At 39.8% G+C, this 24,369-nt stretch overlaps 1 protein-coding gene across 1 annotated transcript in view; it reads right to left on the bottom strand.

Moving 5' to 3' along the window:
* Nucleotides 1-1,942: 1,942 nt before the first annotated feature.
* BEGAIN (brain enriched guanylate kinase associated) overlaps nucleotides 1,943-24,369 on the bottom strand; it is a 160,546-nt gene continuing 138,119 nt past the window's right edge. Inside the window, exons 7-9 of the mRNA XM_075712823.1 lie at nucleotides 10,143-10,250; nucleotides 6,554-6,637; nucleotides 1,943-3,316 (exon numbers count right to left, since the gene is read on the bottom strand). Coding sequence (XP_075568938.1) covers nucleotides 1,943-3,316; nucleotides 6,554-6,637; nucleotides 10,143-10,250 — 1,566 coding nt within the window. The remainder of the gene's footprint in view (nucleotides 3,317-6,553; nucleotides 6,638-10,142; nucleotides 10,251-24,369) is intronic.

Below are 24,369 nucleotides of genomic sequence, written 5' to 3' on the forward strand. Positions count from 1 at the left end.
AGTTAAGTTGTGCCTTACCTGTGTGATATTATTAGCTACCATTGTTCTCCACAGTGCTGCTACAGATCTTGGAGGAACTGTAGGGACTTGATGCCAGATCTTCAAAACAGCACAGCGAGTACTTGCACACATCAATAATGGTAAAATTTTTCTATTATCCATGAAGAATACGGAGAGCAGTGGGAATTGTTGATGCCAAATGCATTGAATCTGTGGCCTCATGATTTGAAATACTTATGTGGGAAATGAGCAGTTCTATATTCCTGGTTCATAGTTAATTGCCAGGTGACTGCTTTCAGAGAATCAGCAGAACATATGTATTTTTTAATAGATATTGAATGGTAGGTCGTTATTTTAGCTGTATAAGGAACTATTTTAGACTTCCACAGTGATCTCACTGATTACTACCACATATTGCACTAAGTCTTTCCCCATGCATGAGCTGGTAAGAGTCAGTATTTCAAGTATAGGATACGTGTTCAATGAACATGACTTAAAAGAATTATTAAATCTTTATTGATGTATTCTGTCTGTTACCAAGCAGCAATACTGAAGCCAGGAAGGAAATCCACAGGACTTTCCTTTCTCTCTTTTTTGTTTTTCTCCTCTTCTCCTTTTGCTCTTTCCCTTCTGCTGCTGTCCAACTTGTAAACTCCTTAGTGGTGAAATAGTGAGGAACAAAACTCTATGGAGGAAATGCAAAAACTACAGGTAAACCACAGAGCCAGGAGTGAAATTCCCATAGGCTACAGAAGGCCAGACTTTCCTTAAGCTTTAGAAAAATGTCTTTGTTATAAATACCAAGCTACATATGAAAATGGGCAACTGTAGAAGGTAACAGTCCTAAAGACTTAATGATTGTCAAGTCTGTGTGTAATGGTGGGGGAGCTTAAGTCACAAGTTTTCAGGTAGTTTTCAATTTCCTTTTCAGTGTGCAGAGCCCTGCCTAGTGAATTCAAGCCTGTTGATAAACAGTTTGTTTTCCTTGTTTATTTTTCACAGGTTGATGAGAAGCTGTCCTTTCACACCCAGGGGCTGCGGACTAAGAAACAGTGCTCTGGAGCTTACAGAGAAAGAGAAACTCCTTTAGAAAGCAATCTAAACCAGGAGCTTTACTCGTTACCTTTTGCAGAATTGATGCCACCCAGAGCAATCCCATGTTCTGTTGTCTTGGGTATGTTTTAATGAAGGAAAACAAACCCCCAAAATATCTCCACTGGTGTCTTTTATTAAGTAATGCAAAATACAGTATTAATTATGACACTGCATGCATTTTAGACAATATAAATGCAAGCCTACAGAAAATGTGACAAAGAAACCCTCAATTACTTTTGAGGTAGTATACAAGGAAAAATAGGAAAGCAGAAACACAGTGGATTAAAAGAACAAAATATTAGTATCACTTTGTGCATACATTAGTCACTCATAAATACACTTGTATGAAATAACTTAAGATACAATTCCATTCTTGTTAAAAAATATACTTCTTCAAATTCACCATTCTTGTTTGTTTTGTTTTCACATGACATTTTATGGTATTTTATCAGGTGGATTTATTTTTTATCACTGCCGTCATGATTTTACCCTTTTCCTCCAAGAGTTTAGGCACAGATGGCCTCATGCACAAAAATAAATAAGAAACCTGCTTGAAGGGAAAAGAATTCTGCTCAAATAGCTTAGGATAGTCTAATAAATACCATTTTGTTTATAAAAATACTTCAGGTTTATAAAAGAGGGGAGGGGACGGTCTCCCACGTGGAAAGGATGTTAAGTGAAAAGTGCTGTATAACATTTTTGAAGAGATTTTGTTTTAAACATATAGTACCATTATGAATATATATTTTATAATAATCCTGTTTCTTAGAACCTTATTGTTCACTAGAAGTATCAAATGCTGTTTGCTTCCTTTTGTTTGTTGTCTTATTGCCTTTTTGGAAGATGCCTAGTTCAGAAGGGTTCCGTATAATTGTGCTTTTGTAAGGCTGTCCTTCCGACTCAAACCAGTACTCCCAGTCCGTTGAAACTGCTGCTGTTTGCTGTGAATACCCGAATGACTTCCTTGCTCCATGGAAGACTGGTGGATTTCTGAAGCCTCCATTGAACTCTGATTGAGGGACTCTGCTGAGCTGTTGGGGCTCACGTCCACGTATTCTCTTTTCAATACTGGGCTATTTTCGATGGTTTTGCTACTGCATAACTGGACAGTGATCCTTTCATTTTTTTGGTCTCTTGATTCTTTTGTTTTGTAAGTGGGCAATTTGTCCTGTTTACAGCTAGTGCTGATGTCAATATTCAGGCCACTGTCTGTTCTCAGGAAGCAAGAATCCACAAGTCTGCTTTGGCAGATATCGTCTCCCTCTGAGCAGCTATCTGCTTTGTAACTAGCATAGATGGGGCTTGTTCGACTGTCTCCCTTCTTAATAGGGCTGCTGTAGTACTGCTCTGAAAAACTACAGGGTGACAGCCTGCCAGTGTTCCTGTAAGAGTACGCACCAATGTCCTCCACACTCAATTGCCTCCATCGCCCAGGCAAGTCTTCTTCTGAAAGGTGGGTGCTCCTGCACTCATTCCTCATTTTCTGATTTCCTAAAGCCTGCTGTGGTGTTATGGCTGAGAAATGAAAAGGTTCATTTGCATAAGGAGGCAGAGTCCTAGTAAAAGTGGGCGAGTTCTCATTGTCGTCGGCAAGCTCCATGTGCTGCGCAGGTTTGGCCTTGGCAAACCTAGGACTTCCCTGATGTTCGTAACCTGCAGGTGACTTTCTTTCAAACAGTTCGTCTCGGTTGCTCATGTAGATCGCTTGCTGAGAGGCTGTCAGAGTGTTGGCTTGGGCGTTCTCCTTCTCCTCGGATGTGACACTGAAGCTGGAATAGGAGCTGGAGGTTGGCAGAGAGGTAATGTACTCTGGGAAGGCTTCGTGAGAGAAGCTGGAATGGAAACCGTCTTCTTCAATGGTGCTGTCCGTGGAATTCTGGGACCGCAGGAACCCCACGTCTTTCACTTGTGTGTCCACACTCTGCCTCCTCTCCCTCCTCCTCTCCTCGGGGCAGTAAAGGGCGGTGTCGCTGCAATAGATGTCTGACTTGTACTGGGGCCTTTGTCCAAGTTTTCCAGCAGAGTCCTGAAAACTGAGATCCCTTGTAGATGGGCTTGACAAGTGTGAAGACATGCTGTTTGGATCTGGTTTTTCCAGTACTTTGGCAATGACACAAGTGGGTATGGTATCAGCATAAGATGTGTGGCACAAGGGGACAGAAAGGCTGCACCCGTGCTTTTCCAGATGGATGCTGACTCTTTCCTGAAAGTCCGATGGCAACTGTAACACAAAGAGATGGCAAAGGGGACAGGAGAAAAAGGTGTACGTCAAAACTGGTGTCTGCTTGGGCTAATACAACATTGCTAGATTAGCGCTGTTTATGATATTGTATGGTATATGGTTCTTTCACTAATGTGATGTTCACAATCTGTACATTTCTGAAAACAAACGTAATCAAATTACCTTCATTTTTAACATTTGGAAATCTTAATCTGCTTCCCCTCATGGAAAACACTGTGAAACTGAAATGTTTCCTTCCAAGTTAATTCAGGTTGGATAGGAATGATGTAAAGAAAGTAGTAAACAATGATGTTAAAAAGGCAGGTAGGGAATTACAGCCTACAGCAACACTTCCCAGACTGCTTGTATGGGTGCGATTTGCATTTGGAGTGGCAGGGTGCAGAGGTCTCTGCTGGGGTGAGGAAAGAGGAGGAAATCAGATCTATTCTGTTCTTCTTTTGCCTTTCTTTGAGTTCATCTTGCCTCCAACCCAGTGCCAAATTGGCTTCTGCCCTTCAGCGTCGCATTTGATAAACAATGCTGTTTGGAGAGGCAGGAAAGTTGATTTCACTGACACTTAAAACAATGGCACTGGCTGCTATGACAGGAGTGTTCCTGTGCTGGGAAGAAGCAAATCAAACCAGCTACCTTGCCCCAGCACTCGGACACCACTTGTCAGATCAACCGTCCGTATAAGCCTCAACATGCCCCCCTCTTCCAGCAGCCACTACCTAACTGCTTTTCTACTTTCTTACTACAATGGCAGAAATAAGAGCTAAGACCTGAATTTATGTTATGATTCCCATGACAGAATAGTCAGAATTAATCAGTGTCTGTTATGCATCAGAGATCATATAGGTTTTGGAGAAGTCAGGATCGGCTCTGTGGATGGTGGTTCCACCTGCCATTCTACCATGCAGACCAGAAGAGACTGAGAGCCCGCATTCCTCGGTGCGGCTCAAAAGTCAGGTAGGTAATGCCTATTCAGGTATCACCAAGTATGCTTGCCAGTTGGGTTTTATCTGCATCCCTCATTTCAGATCTCTACTAATGATCAGACAGGGATATGAGAGAGTGCTGCATGACAGTTGTCTCAGTATTTTTTACTGGAAATCAAGAGAACTCATGTTTGGACTAAGTTCTGAGTTTGTGACTGTGATAGCTCCTTTGATATTCGTGTTGATTTACACCACTTAAGAATTTATGCTTGGCTGAACCCTGATTTACTCAGCACTTTCTTTTTATGGCTAGAATTCAAGTTCCTCGTTACCACAGAATCAGTGGTTGCCCTTATAGCCCTAATGATCGCACTCCCTCCTTAACTTTGTTTCTCTAGAGGAGTGAACCCTACAAATACTGACGTTGGGGGGTTGTGTGTGTGTCCCTATTTTAGGCAAGAGAATTTTAAGGTGCCTGCTTCTTGTAATGAGCTCACATCGTATAAGATACGGAGGTCCTCTTGTAGCTTCGCTGGGAAGCATTTAAAGTTGGTTTAGTCCCCAAAACTCAATGTATTCAAAATATGGCATGTTGTGAAATGGCATTCTTGTTAATGTGGAGTAGGATGAGTGTTTCTTCAACCAACAGACCTTCCAGGATATTTTGGATTAATCATCATGTTAATTAGCTCATATGTCTTCCATTGGAAATAAAGAGTATGATACTGCCAATCTGCTGGCAGACAGCAATATTAGTCATAGTAAGTACAGATGCAACAAAGATTGAATAAACAGGTTGTAAAATAGGGCTGCTGTAAATTCCTGCAGAAATGAGGAAAAGATATACAGTTCATTTAATGTGAAACTGCTGTATGGGGCAGCTATTATTTTAGTATCCTGTAACAGCACTGTTTGATCTATTTTATATACATTATTTAGATTATGAATTGTGTTAGGGAAAAGAACATTTTCTGGGCATTGTGCTGGAAACTGGAATTACTAAAATGATATTGCTGTCACATTACTATATTGTACAATAGTTTAGGCTGCTGGATAATATACAATACTTTGTCAGGCAATATTTGCATTTGTAAGGAATTTATTGGCTTTGACAGCACATTCACACTTGCTAAATTAATAAATACTTGGACTTATGAGTGGAAACTTTGCCTATTTAATTGAGTATATGACAGCCTGAGAAATTGTGGGGAGATCCCACATTTGTTATAGTTTTCTGCAAGTGAACTACTAGGTACTTTTAAGGTCCTAATTCTTGCTAACATGTAGGGTGCTTTCAAGTGTGAGTAATGTCATGATAACTCCTGGATATGAATTGCTAAGGGAAGTCAATTACTAGGGAAAAACAACAGGACCAGGATAATGGTTAATTTGGAAGTTCTGTCTCAGTTCCAGAAAATCATTGCCCATTTGACAGAAGAGTCTTGTTCTATTCTTATTTACCAGGGTTGTTTAGTGCTCTGAAGCACTCTACTGGCCTAGAAATGGTTTATACATTCCACATTGAATTTTTCATTATTCCATTGCAGAATTGCACGAGACAGATCATTTGGGGGGACATTAACCTGATGGGATTGATGAAGGGAAGACTATTCTCTGTGACCTTCACCGAAGCAATATACATGAGGAAGATGCTATTGCTTTGTGTAGGGCCTGCATCCCTAAAGACAGTCCTGTTCACTAAGATAATATTTGCCTTTCCTTTAAGGAGTCTGTTTCTCAAGCCTCGTTTCCTTGGAAGCGAGAGTTATTAATTAAAGTTTACAACTTGGAAATCAATCATTCAGTGCTCTGGTTGCTTTAGAAGAAGATATTTGTTCTGTCAGTCCATTTTAAAATTCAGGTTTAGAAATTAGCTGGACTGGAAAATCGCTTCAGGAGGAAAATTGATTATATCAGAATCCCTGATGCCTGCAGCTTGTCATTTCCCTGCTCTCCCCCCTGCCATTTCCCCCAGCATTTTGCAGTCTAGAGTTGCTAGCACTTTGATTTTTCTAAAACCTTTATTTTTCATATGATCAGCACAGGCCCATTCTACCGGATAGCAGAGGTTTTGGGGAAGAGAGTACGTCCAAGTTCCATCACTGGCTGTGATTTTTTCAGCCCCTCCCTCAGCTGCACAGAATACCAGCAGGTGCACAAGCCCTCCTGTTGCTTAAAGGGGTGGGGGGAAAACCAAAGCCTTAAGGGCAAACAAGTTCTGGAATTGATACATGTAAAATAATCTGTTTTCCATAAAATATTTATTTCTTTGAATATTCACCAAGTTTGGTCACATTACCTCAGAAAGCTTATGTGCCCTGTCGTAATTCTTGCTGCACTGGAGCAACTGAGCAGCTAAATTGCAGTCCTTCCTATAGAGCTCCTAGAAAAACAAAAAATAGCCTGTTTTTTGAAGTTTGCAAATAGCTTGTGGCTTTCAGCCTTTCTCCCATGCCTGAGCAATCTTCTGTAAAACAGACTTTGGGGAAATTTGGAGCATATTTTAACTTTTAAATACATTAAGGTTCCATGTTTCTTGCACGGTCCTGAGATGCTTGCCCTTTTGCTCCATGAGGGCTGATAAAATTACTAAAAAGAATATTTTGACAACTGTTACTATAGAACAGTAATCTGCATTTCAAAAGATGGATACTTACCGTTAGGAACTGGACTTTATACTGTTAACATGCATGGCACTATGAAGGCTAAAATAAACATGATCTTTTAAGTAAAAAGAAAATTTAAGAACAGATAATTTTTATCGAGTATTATCCAGATCAGCACTAAGATACTACTTTAGAAAATGCTTAAATAATCTGATGAGACTGTGGGAGAAATTCATTGCAGAAATATACGTTTTAGTGTTTTTTAAAAAGAAGGCCTTTGTCTCCTGATGAAATTTTCTTTCTGTGGAGGAGTGCTGCTGGCTCCTGGCTCCTTTCATATCTGCAGAACGCAGCTATACAAATATATTAAATCTCACTGCAAATGTCTGATGCTGCAGAACAGGACATTTTTACTGGGTAAGATATTACCATGAGAATTCCAGACAGGGAAAAAGAGAATTTAAACAAGCTGCTTATACTATTTTTGTATTAAGTGGCTCCCACAACCTATTTAATGGGAAAATTCAGTACATAGATTTGCCCTTCATCTAAATTTAATTTAGCACACATGACTGTAACTGTATCCTTCAACCAGTGTCTTTGGGTCCCTGGAGGTAAGAGTTGTATGTTGCTTCTCCCGATCTAGATGCCATTAAAACCAGTTGGCTTCAGAACTTGACTTTATAGGTGAGCATAGACGAGATAGACAAAGCATAAAGGTACTATGGACAGTAGGCTGTGTTAACCTGTAAAAATTAGAAAATGTTTATAGAGAAAAGGTGTTGAATAGCGAAATTATTTTAATTTTCTCTGGTGCGAATGTTATAATTTTATTGCATGCGGGTTTTTACTGTTCTACTTATTCTTTTAAAAACTGATAAAGAAATTTCCTATGAAAAGGAAAGGTTGAAATTCCCTCTCTTTTGAAATACCATTTTAAAGGCATTCTGTAATAACAGGTGCAACAAGGTGTTCCTGGGAGTCTGGGAGGCATGAGGGTAATAAACGTAGTTTTCCTATGCTTATCAGTTCATTATATCTTCATATTCAAGGGCCTTTAGATACTCTTGGTTTGCAGGGTTTTTTTTGTGTCTCTGTGAGCTTTTATACATGCCACTTCTGCCTTAAATGTACTGGGGAGATACATTAATTTATGTAGTTCTTAAATTTTATATTAGTACACACTATTTTTATTCCTGAAAACAGATGCAAACAGTAGGAATCCAAGAATTCAGTTTAGAAGCAAAATCTGTTGCATGTGCATGTGATTCTGACATGCTACATGCACATTAAATACACAATATATTGCTGCACAGACAAGTACTCCAAGTCCCATATGGCATTACTAGGCACACAGAAATGAAATCACTCCAAAATCAAATCCTTTCTTCAAAAGCTGTTTGCCTCTGTTTCTGTGAAGTGGTTGTCATGGAGAGTACAAAAAACACTTCTGACACTTCATTTTTAGCAGCTTTAAAAATTACTACAGAAAAATTACATGTAAGTTAAATGTACCATGAGTACTTTGTTCTCAACGTGCTGGGACATGCCATGCAACTGGAGTGACTTTCTGTCCTTTACTGTTTATCTGAATGGAAACTAGCCACATCTGTGCCAACTAGAACAATAATTGCCAATTAATGCCAAAAGTGTTTCCTATAGTCTAAAACATGTGTTCGCATCAAAAGCATCACTTTACATATCTGTCAGGAGAGTAAGGGGATAAGGGGAAATATAATCAAAGGAAGAAATATTGGCAAGACAAAAACATGTTCTCCCCATGTAGGATTCTTCAGTTTAACACTGTGCTTTACTTATTTGGTATAGTATTAATGGTTTGTTTCATAGTTCTTTATTTTAAAATTTGGAATTTAACATTTACTGTCATTAATGATGCTACATAACTAAGGGCAGAATTTTGTCTGTGAATCGACCTCAAGTATGAAGAAGTGGTACTGTTATTTGAGGCTTCTGGACCATAATGTTCAGAGTAGTTCAGAATAGTTCTTGGAAGAAGAGTACTTGGTACTCCAGTCCAGTCTAAGCTGCTTTTTAAAAACTATGAATATTAAAGCCACTTCTTCAAATTTGACCTCAAACCTGACTCCATGAAGTAGCGTAAATGCATGCATACTTAATGGGAGAATTTTACAATTTTTTTTTTCCCCTCTATTTTAAATCTGAAATAACTCCACTGATTTCAGCTGAATTAGCCTGGATGTATACGTGTGCTTCTAAACCCTAGATGTAGCCCATTGCATTTACCAGGTTCCGTTAGTTACAACTACTAGTGTTTATGAAGTAACTGTCATTTCAACACAATTTCTATAAAAGTAAAGGGCCAGATTGTGAACTCTTTGTTTCCGTTGGAAAGCTATTAATTGCATAGGCACCATTCACATCAACAGGCATATTAATGGGATCAAATGCTCCCTGCTATGATTAAGAGTTCATGTGAAATATGGGAAGATTGAATGTAAGATGCTGAAAAATAAGTGCTAACAGAAACATGTTTTCTGTAGATGATTTTTTTATTAAGTGTCTAAGGAATGGCAAAATAATGAACTAAATGCCTGCAATCTTCCTTTCTTTGCTGTCTTTTAATGTTTGTCCCTGGAAGGATTTCATGAGCTTGGTTGCCAGCTGCAGTAAGCATGCCAGTTTTCAGCAGAGTTTAATGAGATGCAGGGTGACCATTGCCAGAGGTGTTCCCTGTTTCATTCCATGCAGAGACAGGTAAATTGCTACACATGAACCACAGCTGGGGAAAACCTGTCTCCAGCTCCCTGCAATGGTCTGAGTGACCAGGTTGGGTGAATCCTACCTTCTGCTAGCAGAGCTCACTTGTGCTGGGCGTCCCATTTCAGTGAGTAAAGACTGAAAGATCAGAGAAACTGCAGGAAATGTAGGGCTCTACATTGTGCCTAAAATCCTTATGATGAATCCTCACTCCATACATGCTTCCACCAGTTTTCTGTACTAGACTGAAACTGATGGCAAAATCAATACGGGAATATTGCCATGTCTTAGAATATTTTTTAATCAGTTTTAGGTTAGACATAAGGAAAAAAATATCAATGCAAAGTCTCACCCCAACCCCATAGCTTAAGGAGAGCTGAATTTACAAAATGATGGGAACATCAAACATGAACTTTAACTGTCAAGGTGACAAGTTACATTTTATGTAAACAATAAGAAATTACTCTATAATTCCATGGGAAATGCATGGCATAATTTATTTCTGAATATAATCTCAAAAAGTATCCATAATTAAATACTTACATTGTCTTCTGACAACTTATCTATTGTCACCTTGGCCTCTATTAAGTGATTATTGAGTGCAATTATTTCATGGCTCAGTGCCCGTTTTTCCTCTTCGTAATGTTGACCCTGTGTAGAAAATGGAGTAGTCAGTACTTTTTCTACTGTCAGAATATTTCAGAAAAAGGCACAATGGTTGATGTCATTCTCAAATCCAGGAAAAAGCACAACAGACCAATTTTTTTTTTTCCTATTTTTTTCTCTTGTCACTCAGCAAGTGAGGCAATATAGTTTGAAAATATGGAGGCCAAATTGAGCTCACATTAGAAACTTTCACAAAAGGCTCTAGCTAGCCTGTGCAAAAGCATTTGATTGAGCACGAGCTATTCCCTCTTCATCACAAGGCAGGGTTTCTAACCTGGAAGGGACTTGGGCAGCTGTTGACTTTTGCTACAAGAATGCTTCACATATGCCATTAGCTCCCATTCTCATCAGGGAGGAAGAACAATATTTAAAAAGGAAAGTAGCTGTGTTTGAGCCAATTTCTTTTTTGCTGTTGACTGTGCTGTCTGCTTTAAAAGCCCTGAATGAGGTTGTTCATTTCTCAAGATGAATGTTTGCCTGGTTGTGGGGTTAGCACTCATTAGCAGAATGTGGCCCACTGTGGGATAACAGGAAAATAGTCTGATTCAAACTTCTAGGGGCCCACTAATTTAATCTCTTTACCAGTAGGCTGTAACTCTTTATTATAAATGCAAAGAAATCAGTGGGAAAAGTAAAGTGCCACTGGCCCTCCCATACTGTGTCCCATTTTCATATTGTAGTATTTATTGTGCCACCTCATATATAAAAAATTATTTTGTAGCAATCATTTATAACCCTGCCTCCAGCCTTACATTAGCATTAAAAAGTATGGTAACTTCTGAATGCTCTAGCTGAGATCAAGGCATCTTCCTTGCACTCGGAGCTCTGCAAGACCATGGTAATAAAAAGGTTTGCCAATTATCTGGAGGGATCTTTTACAAAGCAGCATTGCCATAAGAACAGAAAGTAGGGTAAACTTTAAGGTACATCTGTTTTGTTTAGTGAACTCAATCCAGTGACAAATCCACAATCTCACTTTCCATTCTAAAATTGTTAGAGTAACTTGTGAAGGACTTTCTCAAGCAGGATAATTGTATTAGCTACTGAAATTTCCCAAATGCTATATTGCCAGGGTCACACAAAAATCTTCCATCAGCACACACTCGACATTGTCAGCTAATTGACAGCAATGGGAGTTGTGTGTTTTGAAGTCTGAATGAATATCAAGGTTAATTATCCAGCTGCAAAGCACCAGGCTATATTAAAGAAGGATGATTAAATTGTAAGTGGCAGGTCTCATCCTAAGTTGCTATTTAAATAAAAACACCTTATCAAATGGTTTAAGCCAACCCACCTCTTGCTTTAAACAGTGCAGATATGACTGAAGTGTCTTTGTGAAGGTCTGGACTGGCCTGTTTTAATGCCAGCTTTTCTATGGACTGTCTGTTCCCTGCTGTTGAAAGACCTCCATCCCGACAGCTCAGCTGTGCCTGGAGGCTGGTTCAGGCTTGACACCTCTCCCGTCCTTGTTCCCATTGATCAGCTGCTCCTGCTAGCTGCCTGGGGACTATATCATGGAAAGCCAAAGCATAGCTTTGAAAGCTTGCAAGAGCTCCAACCTCACTGATTTTAACAAGACACATGATCTTAGGGGGTTGTGGTTTTTAATTAGGCAGATTGACATGGCTTTATATAAGGCCCTTAACTCTCATTGATTATATTGTGAACTAAACAACTAGGCACTTTGTAAACCTCCTGGACATCTGTGCACCTCCAGAAATTTGTCTCGTTTGAAAGTGTGACTAAAGATTACATTTTCAAAGGCATTTAGCTGTGTAATGAGGTAGACAAGTGACTACCTAAGTACATGGGAAAAATGTGTCCCCTCAATTTTCCAAGTCATTTCATGCTTTTGAAGGATCCAAGTCCACTGAGTATAGACTTAATCTTCCAAATAACCATTTGTATTGAAGATTTTATCAATCCTTGTATGACAAGTTGTCAATGCCAGGGCAGTTGATTTGTAGGACCCCCTTTTGCTCTAAGTCTCTCTGATTTCAGTAAGTGTTGCTCTTGCCTAACAAAACTGAACTTGACTCAATATATTTTACAGTTCAGGAAAGATCATCTGATCAAGGATTTATAGTCTTCAGCAGAGAGAAGCTCATAAAAGGGCAGCAGATTCAGGTTTTGGAAGCAGTACTTTCCATTGCATTGAGTAATGCTGAATCTGACTGAATTATGGTTTCATTTTATTTCAGTTATGATAACTTTTGGGCTGATGTTTTCCAGACTTTGTATCTGACCAAGTGTGTCTTTAAAAAATATTTTCTATTTGTTGAACTGTAAAATCTGCCTCTGTCCAAATGTATACTATACAGGTTAGCAGATAGACACCAAAATAATAAACACCTCAGCAGTGCTGTGGAGGGGGAATGAGAAAGGCCAGTCCCAGTCTTCTCCACCAGTATATGTTTGCATCTTTCTCTTGAAATCAGCATTGTTGACATGAGAAAAGAGTCTGTCTCACTGTGGCAAAATGAGGTGGCTTAAGGGTGCACAGGATGCTGAAAGGCTTTGGGTTATTGACCACATACTGTGTGACTATCTTTGAAAGTTCAGGGCTTCAGCCAGGTGTTATTGTGGTCCAGTGGTGGCAACAAGAGGATAGAGGCTTAATCCTGACACCACCTTGGGGAAAATGGTGCAGCTGGAAGAGATGGTATGGTAGTGCTGGATCACTGCATTAAAAGGATTGCTGGTTCCTGGGGACTGCAACTTTGAGCTTTCTGGTTGCAGTCGGACAATTGTATTTTCAGCATCAGACAGGTATAGATGTCAGAGAGGGATGAAAGGAGGATGGGAATCATAATATCAATGCTGTAATTTTGAGTTACAAATAGAAATGCTTATTTTACTTATAACCACTTCTGGCAGATCCCTCTATTTCTGGTAGCTTTTAAATGGTTGGTCCTCCTGTTCTTCCATAAGGCTGGTGACCTCTCCTCTCTCCTTTTGGCACTGCATTCTGCTCTGCAGGTGCTAACAACCTATCTCTCAAAATTCAGTAGCAGATTAAGTTAATGGTGTTATTGATATGCCAATAGCTTGCAGCTGGGCTGAGGGTTCCTGAAGTCCACTCCAAAATGCCATAGCTATGAGCTACAATGGGCTGAGCTTCTGGTGGATCTTTGTTCAGAAATCTTTGTTGAGTCAGCTCAGTGCATCTTGCCCCTGCCTCCTCCCCCAGAACACAGCCCGCATAAAAGAATACAGCTCCATGGTGTCTGACTAACGTGAGAGAACTGCAATCATGTGCCCACGTCTGAGTCAGATCAAATTCATACTGCTGGGTGACTCCAGCAGTGCACACCACTGATATTAATAGTGGGGGAACCAAGCGCCTGGAGCCCTTGCTCCTAGCCTGGATTTAGCATGAGCCTCACTGCTTCCTTCTCAGATCTGATGAAGGAATTGGGTATCTGCTCTTCACAAAGGGATCAAATGATACAATAAAAGAGATTATCTCTGCCTGGAACCTTGTTTTTCTTATAATTTGTATCTATCACAGTGACAACATCCCTCATATATTTACAGATCCATAAAAACATAAGGTGTCACTTTCAAAAGTGTTTGGTATCATCTAGTCCCTGCATCTGTTATCTGTGGTATAAGCAGGGTGAAAAGAACTTTGGTAGGTTGATACATCATGAAATAACTAATAGATAAGTGTATTTTAGAAAGTAACAAAAGCTGGAAGAAAAAATTTGCTTTTTTTTTGCGTATTAGCGGATCCACAAAGGTCCCTACTCTAGTCCTTCAACAGAAATGGAGCAGCCTAAAAGTTGGCTGTCTCTCTGGTAATGCTTCAGTCTCCCTTCAACGCTTTCCAGCAGTTGGAGAGTGTCCTACCGCAAAGCAATGTCAGCCTATTAGTCAAGGCTAGGCTGCTTACTGTCATGCCTGCTGTCCTGTGGGAGGTTTGAAATGTGTATAGACCTTTTGAAATCAGTCTCAATTTCGCAAATGAGCAGTGCTGGTCTGTGGAAATGTCAGCCTTTTCAAACATGGCAAAATAAATCTGTTCTTGATGTTCCTGTAAGGAACATTTCCATGGATAGCGTTTCAGTGCTACCATGAGAATAATATAATGGTAGTAGTGACCACAAGGTATTAGTGGTCAGCAGCACTCCTTTGGAAATACCTCTTAATAAGTAATGCCTGAATGACAGACAGAAGGAGAGAGAGAGAGATTTGTTCTGTTACAAATATGACCAAAGTGGCACTGGTATCCCATCCTGAATGTCTGGACAGAGGTTTACTGTAATGTTTTTGCATGTGGCATACAGGCAGAACTTTGTTCCCTTTTTTCTTTACTACTCTGCTTGTCCAGGAGGAAGACAGCACTTCCACAGGAGAAACTCCCCACCTTTTTGGACAAGCATAACAATGTTAACTGAGTACTTTTCTCACAGAACACCAGTCATGATCTTTTCATTGCAAATATTGATAGGTGCTAAGCAACTGCAGTGTATTTACTGTTGTTCTGTGGATCGTACTTGATGAACAAGTCCTTGTAGGAGTATATTTTCAAAACAAGGTCTGTATATTTTAAGGCAGTATTTTATAATCCCATTGAAATCATCTTATGAAGGATAAAACAGAGCAGTTGCAGGTGACACAAAACTGGGAGGAGTGGCTGGAACACCAGAGGGTTGTGCTGCAATCCAGAGGGACCTCGACAGGCTGGAGAAATGGGCTGACAGGAACCTCGTGAAGTTCAAGGAGGGGAAGTGCAAAGTCCTGCATCTGGGGAGCAACCCCATGCACCAATGTATGCTGGAGGCCACCCAGCTGGAAAGCAGCTTTGCAGAAAAGGACCTGGAGGTCCTGGTGGACATCAAGTTGAACATGAGCCAGCACTGTGTGCCCTTGCTGCAAAGAAGGTCAAAGGTAACCAGGGCTGCATTAAGAGAAGTGTTGCCAGCAAGTTGAGGGAGGTGATCCTTTCCCTCTACTCAGCACTAGTGTGGCCACACCAGGAGCCCTGTGTCCAGTTCAGGCTCCTCAGTACAAGATGGATATGGACATACTGGAGACAGAGTCCAAGAAATGACCAGGAAGATCATTAAGGGATTAGAGCATCTCTGTTATGAGGAAAGGCTGAGAGAGCTGGGACTGTTTCTTCTGGAGAAGACAAGGCTCAGGTGGTATCTCACCAATGTTATAAATATCTGAAGGGAGGGTGCAAAGAGGACAGAGCCAGGCTCTTTTCAGTGGTGCCCAGTGACAGGACAAGAGGCAATGGGCACAAACTGAAACACAAGTGGTGCTGTCTGAACATGAGGAAACTCTTTTACTGTGAGGGTGGCCGAGCACTGGAAAGGGTTGCCCAGAGATGTTGTGGAGTTTCCATCCTTGGAGATACTCAAAAGCCATCTGGGTAACCTGCTGTAGGTGCTTGAGCAGGGGGGTTGGGCAAGAGGATCTCCAGAGGTCCCTTCAAACCTCAACCATTCTGTGATTCTGTGAGTTCTGTAAAAAATTATGGCTACCATACCTCACTTGGCTGCTGTGATAAACTGGTATGCAGCGTCTGGGTTTTGTTATTTTTTGTTATCGTATATGGTATTTTAAAATCCTGTTATTAGCAAATAATAAGCAAATAAGAGATATGTCAGCATCTGCCATAGAAGTAAATGATTCTGTTGTTATGAAAAGATGATTTAATACATAATTAACACATCTCTAGGTCCTAATAAAATAGGGAACAAATATGCATTAAATATGGTATAAGTTCACTTATGTTTCTCCCTGGTATTCCATCAAGACTTCAAACAAACCTCAGGTTAGGCTTGGTGCATGTGAATGCATGTCTTCTGGAGTCAGTGAAGCAGCATCTAGTTATGACTGATAATTACACTAATCATGGAGGATGAGAGTGTGTTATCTATCACAAAGAAAGGGCACCCAGATGTTCCATGCATTCTCAGCGATTGTTCAATGACAGTACTTCAATGAAGAGTGAGGATGAATTTGTTTTATAGCATCTGTCAGTGCATATGTCATATCCTGGGGAGAAATAAATAAAAATAGTCAACCCCTGTGGAACTGAAGGTTGGGAGAGTATGCAATAGTCTCTCCCACAAGGTGTGGAAAATTTTCACTGTTGTAGAGCATAATAATGTAGCTTAGTTCAAGCTTAATGTGCACTCTTCCTCCCATCCAGGTGTGTCATGGTCTCTGCTGAGCAAGGCACAGTTTTGAAATACAATCTTTGAACCAAGGGACCTCTTAGCTTGCTGGCAGAGTCTTAAATAGAAACTGGGGTGGTGGGGATGACTAGGCCAGGGGCATATCCGACAATGTAAAGAAAACAAGAATGAGAAAACTTGTGGTGGAAATAAAACCTTTTTTCTATTGTAACTCTTAAAGTTAACAGCTGTTCTAGTTACAGTACTTCCCCATAGACCATATGCATAACATATGTTTTATCAATTGGCTCATAAAAACCCAAAATACGGTTTAGATTTGCAGATATTACTGGGTGTTCTCTGCAGTAATTCATAATTTTAAGCATTACTGCATGTTAGTTTCTGCTCTGCAGATCTTCATGTTATTATGACAGATTACACGTTTGTGTGTGTGCATGTTTATGGATGCTTTGGAGCTAAGTGAGTTTATCTGCCAGTTAAAAACCTAGCTATGGATATCTCCTACTCACGCTCACTTGCACCTATGAGCAGAAACTGTAATAAAAACAGTGAACTGACAAGATGAGAACAACAAGTAAGAATAATGAAAGACGTTTCAATAAATAATGAAACTGTCTCAACTGATATGACATGATCCTTGGGGTGCAGGATTTGGTGCTGATCATTGCTTGAGAGCATCATTTAATACGTATTGCATTTTCAATTTTACTTCTTTGTATAATAATCTTATTTTGGTTTAACAGTAAAATGAGTATCCAAAGGAACTATCCACTTACAGACTCACTGAACCCACAAGTCTGTTTAAGAATGTGCATCCTTACAAGCAACTAGAGAAAAAGAGCCAAACATTTAGCTAATTTATTAGGTAGTTATTTGTTAAGTTACATACAAAACTGCAGGAATGTGTAGGGACGTATGCAGGGGCTGTGGCAGCATCCTGATTGCATTTCATGATGTACCAGTGTCTCCTTGCTTCCCACGGCAGTAATTGCCAGGACACCCATCCTTGTCTCAGCACCTCTTCATAATGCTAATAAAGCCTGGCTGTCAGGAATGCCATTAACATTACAGGAAGGAGTAATGACTAATACATTATATTTATTCTATGGTATATTAGATATTTATTTAAAGGGATTTTCTGCTTCCAAGCTGCCAAAGGTGCAGGCAAGGCTGCATTCTTCAGAGACAAAAGTATGGCATTAAGGATTTTAAAATGCTCACTTTTCTGGGAGGGTCAGAGAAGATACGTTGTTGATGTGTCTTGTGCCTGAGGCCTTACCCACTGCAAAAATCTATGTCATGTTGGAATTTTTCCACATAAAGAAGATAGTGGCAAGAACATTATTCCAATGCGACAGGCCTTTCTTATGATGAACACATGGGATAAAAGGAAGTGACAGCTGTATGAGCCTTGGGTTGGCTCAAGAAGAGACTAGATATTCTGCTTTTGCCATAGCTTAAGCTTTTTCGATTTTGTAATTTTACCTAGGAGCTCATCAAAATAATTAAAAATGATATGGTCATAGTGAAATGAAAGGAATAGAGGCTTCAACTGAGCTACTGGTAAGGAGCAAAACATTTTGCAAAAAGAAGAAGAAATTATGTGAAAGGGTAGAAAAGGAGAAGTACCATTACTGCAGGCCACACAAGGTAGGATCGTCAGGCTTGCAGCTTGAAGCTGTCACTCTAATGACTGATTGTTTGATGCTCAAACTTTCTAGCCACATGGGTTCCTCTGTGGAAATGGAGAAATTACAGGAGACAGGATATTGCTTAGACTCTACTTAAATGGACTGGGAAGAGAAAGTTGCATTAATTTCTCTGAGTAAAGAAGTCAAATGGCCTAGGAAGGAAAATGTGGAATTCTGAACGGTGGAATCTTATATTCATTCATATTAATTGCAGATCATTTTAATATGCAAGTGAATTCTAATTAGAGTTGACTACCTAAGCAAGGGCAATTTCCCAACCAAGTAACAAAACAAAGGCTAGACTATCTACAGTACTTTGCTCTTTAGTATTTTGTTCTGCTCTAGGAATTTTGAAATTCACATTTCCTGTCACCTTTTGACATTTTTTCTTAATAATTAATTAGGTAGAAGAAAAATAAAACTCCCCTCCCCTTCCCCCTGTAATTGCTGTCTTAAAATAACTGTTCAGCTAAATGCTCTCTCTTGGGAGTTAAGACACTTCTCTCTCAGAAAAGTTTGCTCTGATTTATCACACTCCTGTGGCGAGGCTGACTTTTTGCCTCTAGGTTTATACTTGCACTCAAGTGCACAAGATCTGTTCTTGCAGTGAAGACTTGTGTTGAGCCAGGTGTGTGTCCAAGCCCTGCTCGGTCGTGCCTGGCCAGCTCAGAGCCATCCCCAGCAGGTCTGCTCTCCTTGCAGCACATATCACTATACTAAACCTGCTATTAGTCTTATTGCCGTATTATTGTTACCCTCTAGGCTTCTGTCTCCTGACTAACCCAGTTAACACCTAGGGCTTTTGCTGGTGTTGAATTTGATCCTTTTAAACATGCCCATGTCCAATGTGTGTATGCCTTTATATTCTGCTCTTCTCATCTCTTAATTTTATTTAACGTACATTGAAATATCAACTGGGCTATTGATTGGAAATATTTGGCTGAAAAATTGCAAGCGTAGTACAGGGCATAAACATAATGCGCTTGTGTCTTTTCTGTGTGAATTAGTCCCTCCTTTTTATTAAAAAATATCTTTGCTATTTACTTAGTAAAATCTCATGTTGGGTAAAGCTATTTAAGGTTTGGTGGGGTTTTTTTCCCCTGTGCAACCCCAGCTCCTTGAGAACATTGTGAGAAAAACACTATAAGCTCTCTTCAAGGCAGAGTAGGGGAAGTTCATTAAAGTAAAATGCTCTGTTCAAATATCCAGCCCCTCAGACCCTACTAAATAGTGTCTTTTTGGCAGCATCCCAATTCAAACTGCCATAACCAAATATAATGACTGTATTAAATAACTAGTGCGAAAAAAGTCTAAAAAAGAGTCATTATGTAAATTGCTTGAACAAAAAGAGAATTTTGCTTCCAGTCCTGCTAATACGTTACTCAAGTCTCCTCTGCCTCCTAATGCAGTTCTCTGCAGAGCTGTTTTGGTGGTTGTTGTTGTAGTGCTTTTTCATACAGGTTTAATTGTGGCTCTTTGGAATTGCTGAGAAACCCTGGGTGGAGGGACAGACAGGAGTGTGCTAGAGAGCTGGAGTGATGTTTGCTGCATGGTTGTGGTCACATGAGGCTTTGCTAGATGTAGTCACATTTGATCTTCATATCAGGGCCACTGTTTCTGCTGACTAGTGTTTGAGGAGTAAACTCTCCTGGTATAAGGAAAGGCTGCAGAATGGATCTCTCAATGTACTGATTAAGCTTTACTATAAAGGAGGTGCAACACTTCCTCCCCATCTGACTGCTGGGATCAAATCCAAAGAAAATAAAACATGGATATACTTTTATGAAAGGATTTGCTCCTCCAAGCAGATAGGAAACTCACTGCTGTGTGTTGCTTATGTTGCTATGCAGGGTGGTCACTTGAGCTGTTGCCTCCAAAGTTTGTGTAGATGAGAAAGACTCTACCTTTTGGTCAAGAGAAATGTCATAACCTTTCTTCCATGTCAAAAGATCAACTGTCTTACTTGAATCAGCTCTACACTCCTCTGTGCCATTTCAGAGCTATGCTGGAATTTCATTTGCTTCCTTAACTATTCTGCATTATACTGTAACTCCACAGTCCTTTTTTTTTAGTCATGAATCTGGTTTAAAAGGCTTTTGCTGCCACACAGCAGTTCATGGTCCCATCAGCTATGCTGGCACAACTTTGTTGCCACCCTGAAAGCCAGGCTGGTGAAAAATAACCCTTTAAAATAAACCTTTAAAACTAGGTAAAAGGAAGCTTACTGTAAGTAACTGGCTCAATGGCATACCAATCACATTTGGCAGAGGCAAGGACTGAATCTATATCTCCCAAGATGTAAGTCTTGTAATTTATGGGAAACTTGCTTTTCTGGGTCTCTAACTGTCCCCAGGGAAGTGCAGCATGAAGTGATTTCGCAACTAATGTGAATCTAGCTGAGATAGGCTTTCAGTAAGTTGAATGGAAATGACCTGTTGCCAGTTTTCATGGGTAAACCTCAAGAAATGGGAAATATGCTACTTCCCCGTGTAACAGGAGCTCTATGACTCTGCATTTGCAAACATTTTTCCCCCTTTGAACAGGTCTGGACCCTGAGTGTAGTCATCATTCTTGTTCTGCCTGATATTTAGAATTTTCTCCCTGTGAAGACATTTATACAAGTCAATCATCTTTATTCGCCACACTAAACAAGTGTGCTCCTTGAGTGTCTTGCTGAGGCAGCTTCTTTACTTCTCAGTCTTATTTGTCAGTTGCCAGGCAGCTAGAGTGATATTCCACACCCTTTAAAAAAATGTAAATATCAGAACTTCAGCCACTGCCTTCAAACTGGATTTTCCCTTGTCTAAAACTGTGGCAAAATCATCATTCTACTCTATTCACTTTTTCCATGGTTATACAAATACTGCTTTTGTTGTCTTTGTCATGGCATGCTGCTGGGAGCTCATGTTGAATCGTCTGACTTTCAGAGTCACTGATCTTTCCTGAGTTTCTGCTTTCCACAGTATGACCACCTCCTTCCACTTCCCCCCTCCCATTTTTTTGATATGGTCGGCAAAGCACCTTCATAGATTTTATGCTTCTAGGTGTCTGTGGGAAAACATATTTTGACTTAATAGGCACAGCTTATGAAAGGCAGTGGTCATTCTGAATGACTTACTTACCAACATTTAACAATGTTGCTAATCCTTTTTTATCTCTTTTTATCAGCATTAGTTTTATGTTTACTTTTAGAATGCTGTCGAAAACATTGATTAATGCTGAGAACTGTACCAATCACTGGGCTGTCCTGAACCAGCCCTCTGAAAAGACTCTTTTACAATGGGAACACCCCAGTGCCTACTACTTTTTGACATGGCTTTTAGTAATTTTGCAACCCGTCTACTAACTGCTTTTGATACTGTGTCACAGTAGTTTTGTAATCACCGTTCTATGAAGTGGTACTTGTCATATCTTACTATCCAAATATATCTACTCACTTGCCTTTGCTAAGGAAATTGTGGTTTATTTAACAATTTTTTATAAAAACATGTTAACTTCCATTATTTATACTCCTGTGATTTAGTTTTCCGGTAGCTGAACATCATAAACAATCACTTTGTGTTTTGTACAACCTCTATTTACCCCATTCTACGCTTGACCTCTTGGATGTTGGTACAGATGGGCATTTTTTTCAACCTCTCAGAACTATCCCAACATTCAGAGACTTATTTAAAATAAACATCAGCTTAACACATTAGTATGTATTTTTAATTTAACTTGGAGTAGGAAGCTGGGAATCTGCTCAGCCAGTTCTTTTAGGACTCTTAGGTGGAAGCTTATGTAGGCTGCTGTTTTTTAAAAAAGTATTTTTGCAACTGTTCCCTAAGACATGTTGCTCAATGTTGTCTGTAGTTTCCATTGAATTTGGAAGTTGATTGCAATTGGTAGTAAAAAAATATTCTGGCTTAAAGCAAAGTGTGGCACAAGAGCTCTGCCTCCTGCTAAGAGCAGCTGAGTGAAGAAGTGCTGATCTGGTTTCTGGCCCATGTGGCAAGGCAAGGGCATGAAATGCCCCAGTTACGTCAGAAGGAGACATTTTACAGCACAGCAGCCTATGATACTGGCTCTGCAAAGCTGGTGTAACATGACAGTTACAGTATAGTCAGGAGGGAGCTGCTTCACATTTGGACAACACAGGGCCACAGAGACAAGATGGTGGCATTTTGCCCAGTATTATTGTCCCTGAGTTTTGAGGTACCCCAGCAGCAGAAGCATGTAGTATATCTCTGGATGCTACACCAAGTGATTCTGAAAAGTTCTTCTGCAAAACATCAGAGGTGAAAACTGTCTGTAATGAGCTTTTCAGTCTAACAACATACTTAATTTCTTTTTTTAACTGTGCTGTTTGTTGAGTGACATTGCTCTGAAAGTTAATTACTGCTTAAAACTAATTCATTTACTTTCAGACACAGCTCTCTGGGAAAAAGAAAAAACAAAACCCAAAAGCCAAAACCAAACCCAAACACAAAACTTCCCGGTAAGCACACAATGTTACACCAAATTATTTTTAATTTGCTCTTTTGGTAATTCATTTTTTTCCCTTCTCTAAGAGGTTGTCCTTCAATCATGGATGCTGAAATCATTTGACAGCTACTTCCTTCCTGCCAAGGGAATATGAAAAGCCCTGGGTGCCTGGTAGGTAAACTATTCTCTGGCACTTAGAAAATGAGATTTAGATGCCATAACCAAATCCTCTGTCACTGTGGAGGGTAAGACTTTATGGGCTTATGGGAAATGTAAGTATTGGGCATGATGTTAGAACCCAGAACCTGTCAGAAAAGGAAGGAAAAAGAATAGACTTGTGCTTGAAAACAATGCTGGTTGATGCCTATAGCTTTGATCTTAGGAAGGAACTTTAGGGGGACTCTTTTTAATCATAAAGTTTGGGAAGGAATGGGAAATATTTGTCAGAGAATACCCCCACAAAATGAAAGGTTGGAGGCCAGACCCAAAGGTACCGCTCTAGAAAAGTCCGTATCCTTCTCTTCCTGTTGCTTGCTTTCTGATTCCTCCCACCCTCAGTCTCGCTGTTGTTCAAAAATATTTCTAGGAACATAGTTTTAAATTCAGGGAAACTTTTCATCTAATTAGTTTGTCTTTGTCCTCAACTTTTGGTTTATGACTTTTGTTTATGACTTGGTTTATTGGCTTTTGTTTTCCTTGTAGTTCCACATTGTTCTGTTTGAATGTATCCTCCACACAACATAGTACATTGCATGTACTAGTTGTCTTCAGAATTGACATCTAATTTACTGGTCCTTTTCTAAGGCTTCCTGTCATAACATTTTATGCTTTAAGAGTAGAGATATAATTTGCTTTTCAGCCTCTGTGTTTATTGAGAGAAACGTGCTGATGCAGAAGGACACTCAAGAGCTGTGTTGACTCTCATTAGTGATAAGATATTTGTGTCAAGGTTTTAGACAAAATCTCTGATTGTTAAAAGGGTTCTTTTATCCTAATTTTTAGCCCTAGCTTTGAATCTTGACAAACATCCTTTCCATTCTGCCACTCCAAAATAAGAGAATGAATACTGTCCCCATGCATGAGTATATTTGAGGCAAGTAAGAGGCTAACCTTCAGGGAACCTGACAGCTAGAAAGTAATGTTGGATGCCTCTGCACTACTCTCAAGTTTCAGCAGAACTCATAGGAGTCATTCTTAGAGGTAAGGAGGTCAAGTACATTCTGAATCAAAACTTTTTAAAATCCCCTCTGTAACCTGCTCTGGCAGGGAAAAGTCTTGGTGTGCTCCAGAATTTAGCTCCAGTAAACGGCTTAAAGTCATCAGCAAAACTACAGCTTCATTCCCTCTCAATTTAGATGTTATAGCTGTAGGAAAAAATAACCTAATATAGATATTTTTAAATATGTAAAATCTAATTTAATACAGGCAAGTAGGAGGAAAAAAAACCCTTTCATTGCAGGCAATGGGAGATCTATACTACTGAAACCTCATCACAGCCTGCACTAACTGCTTGTGGTGACAAAAATAGGCACTATTGGAAGGTACAGAAACACTTCCTACCACTCTGGCGTGATTCCAAAGTCCATATTTTCCAGCAGATTAGATACAGGAGGTTGATTCTAAGCAATGTCCTAACTGCTATTTGATAGCTAACAAAAATGCAATTTAAGAGCTGGCATGAGGCGCCATGTCAGATTTTAAGTTCTCTAGATCTGTCTTGTGTGGAAATCCAGGCATTCATAAATAATTTAGCCAACCCAGTCAAAACAACATGTTTTTTTAATAGGTTTTCTA

This window comes from Pelecanus crispus, chromosome 6 (genome assembly GCF_030463565.1).
Source record: "Pelecanus crispus isolate bPelCri1 chromosome 6, bPelCri1.pri, whole genome shotgun sequence".
Lineage (NCBI taxonomy): Eukaryota > Metazoa > Chordata > Aves > Pelecaniformes > Pelecanidae > Pelecanus > Pelecanus crispus.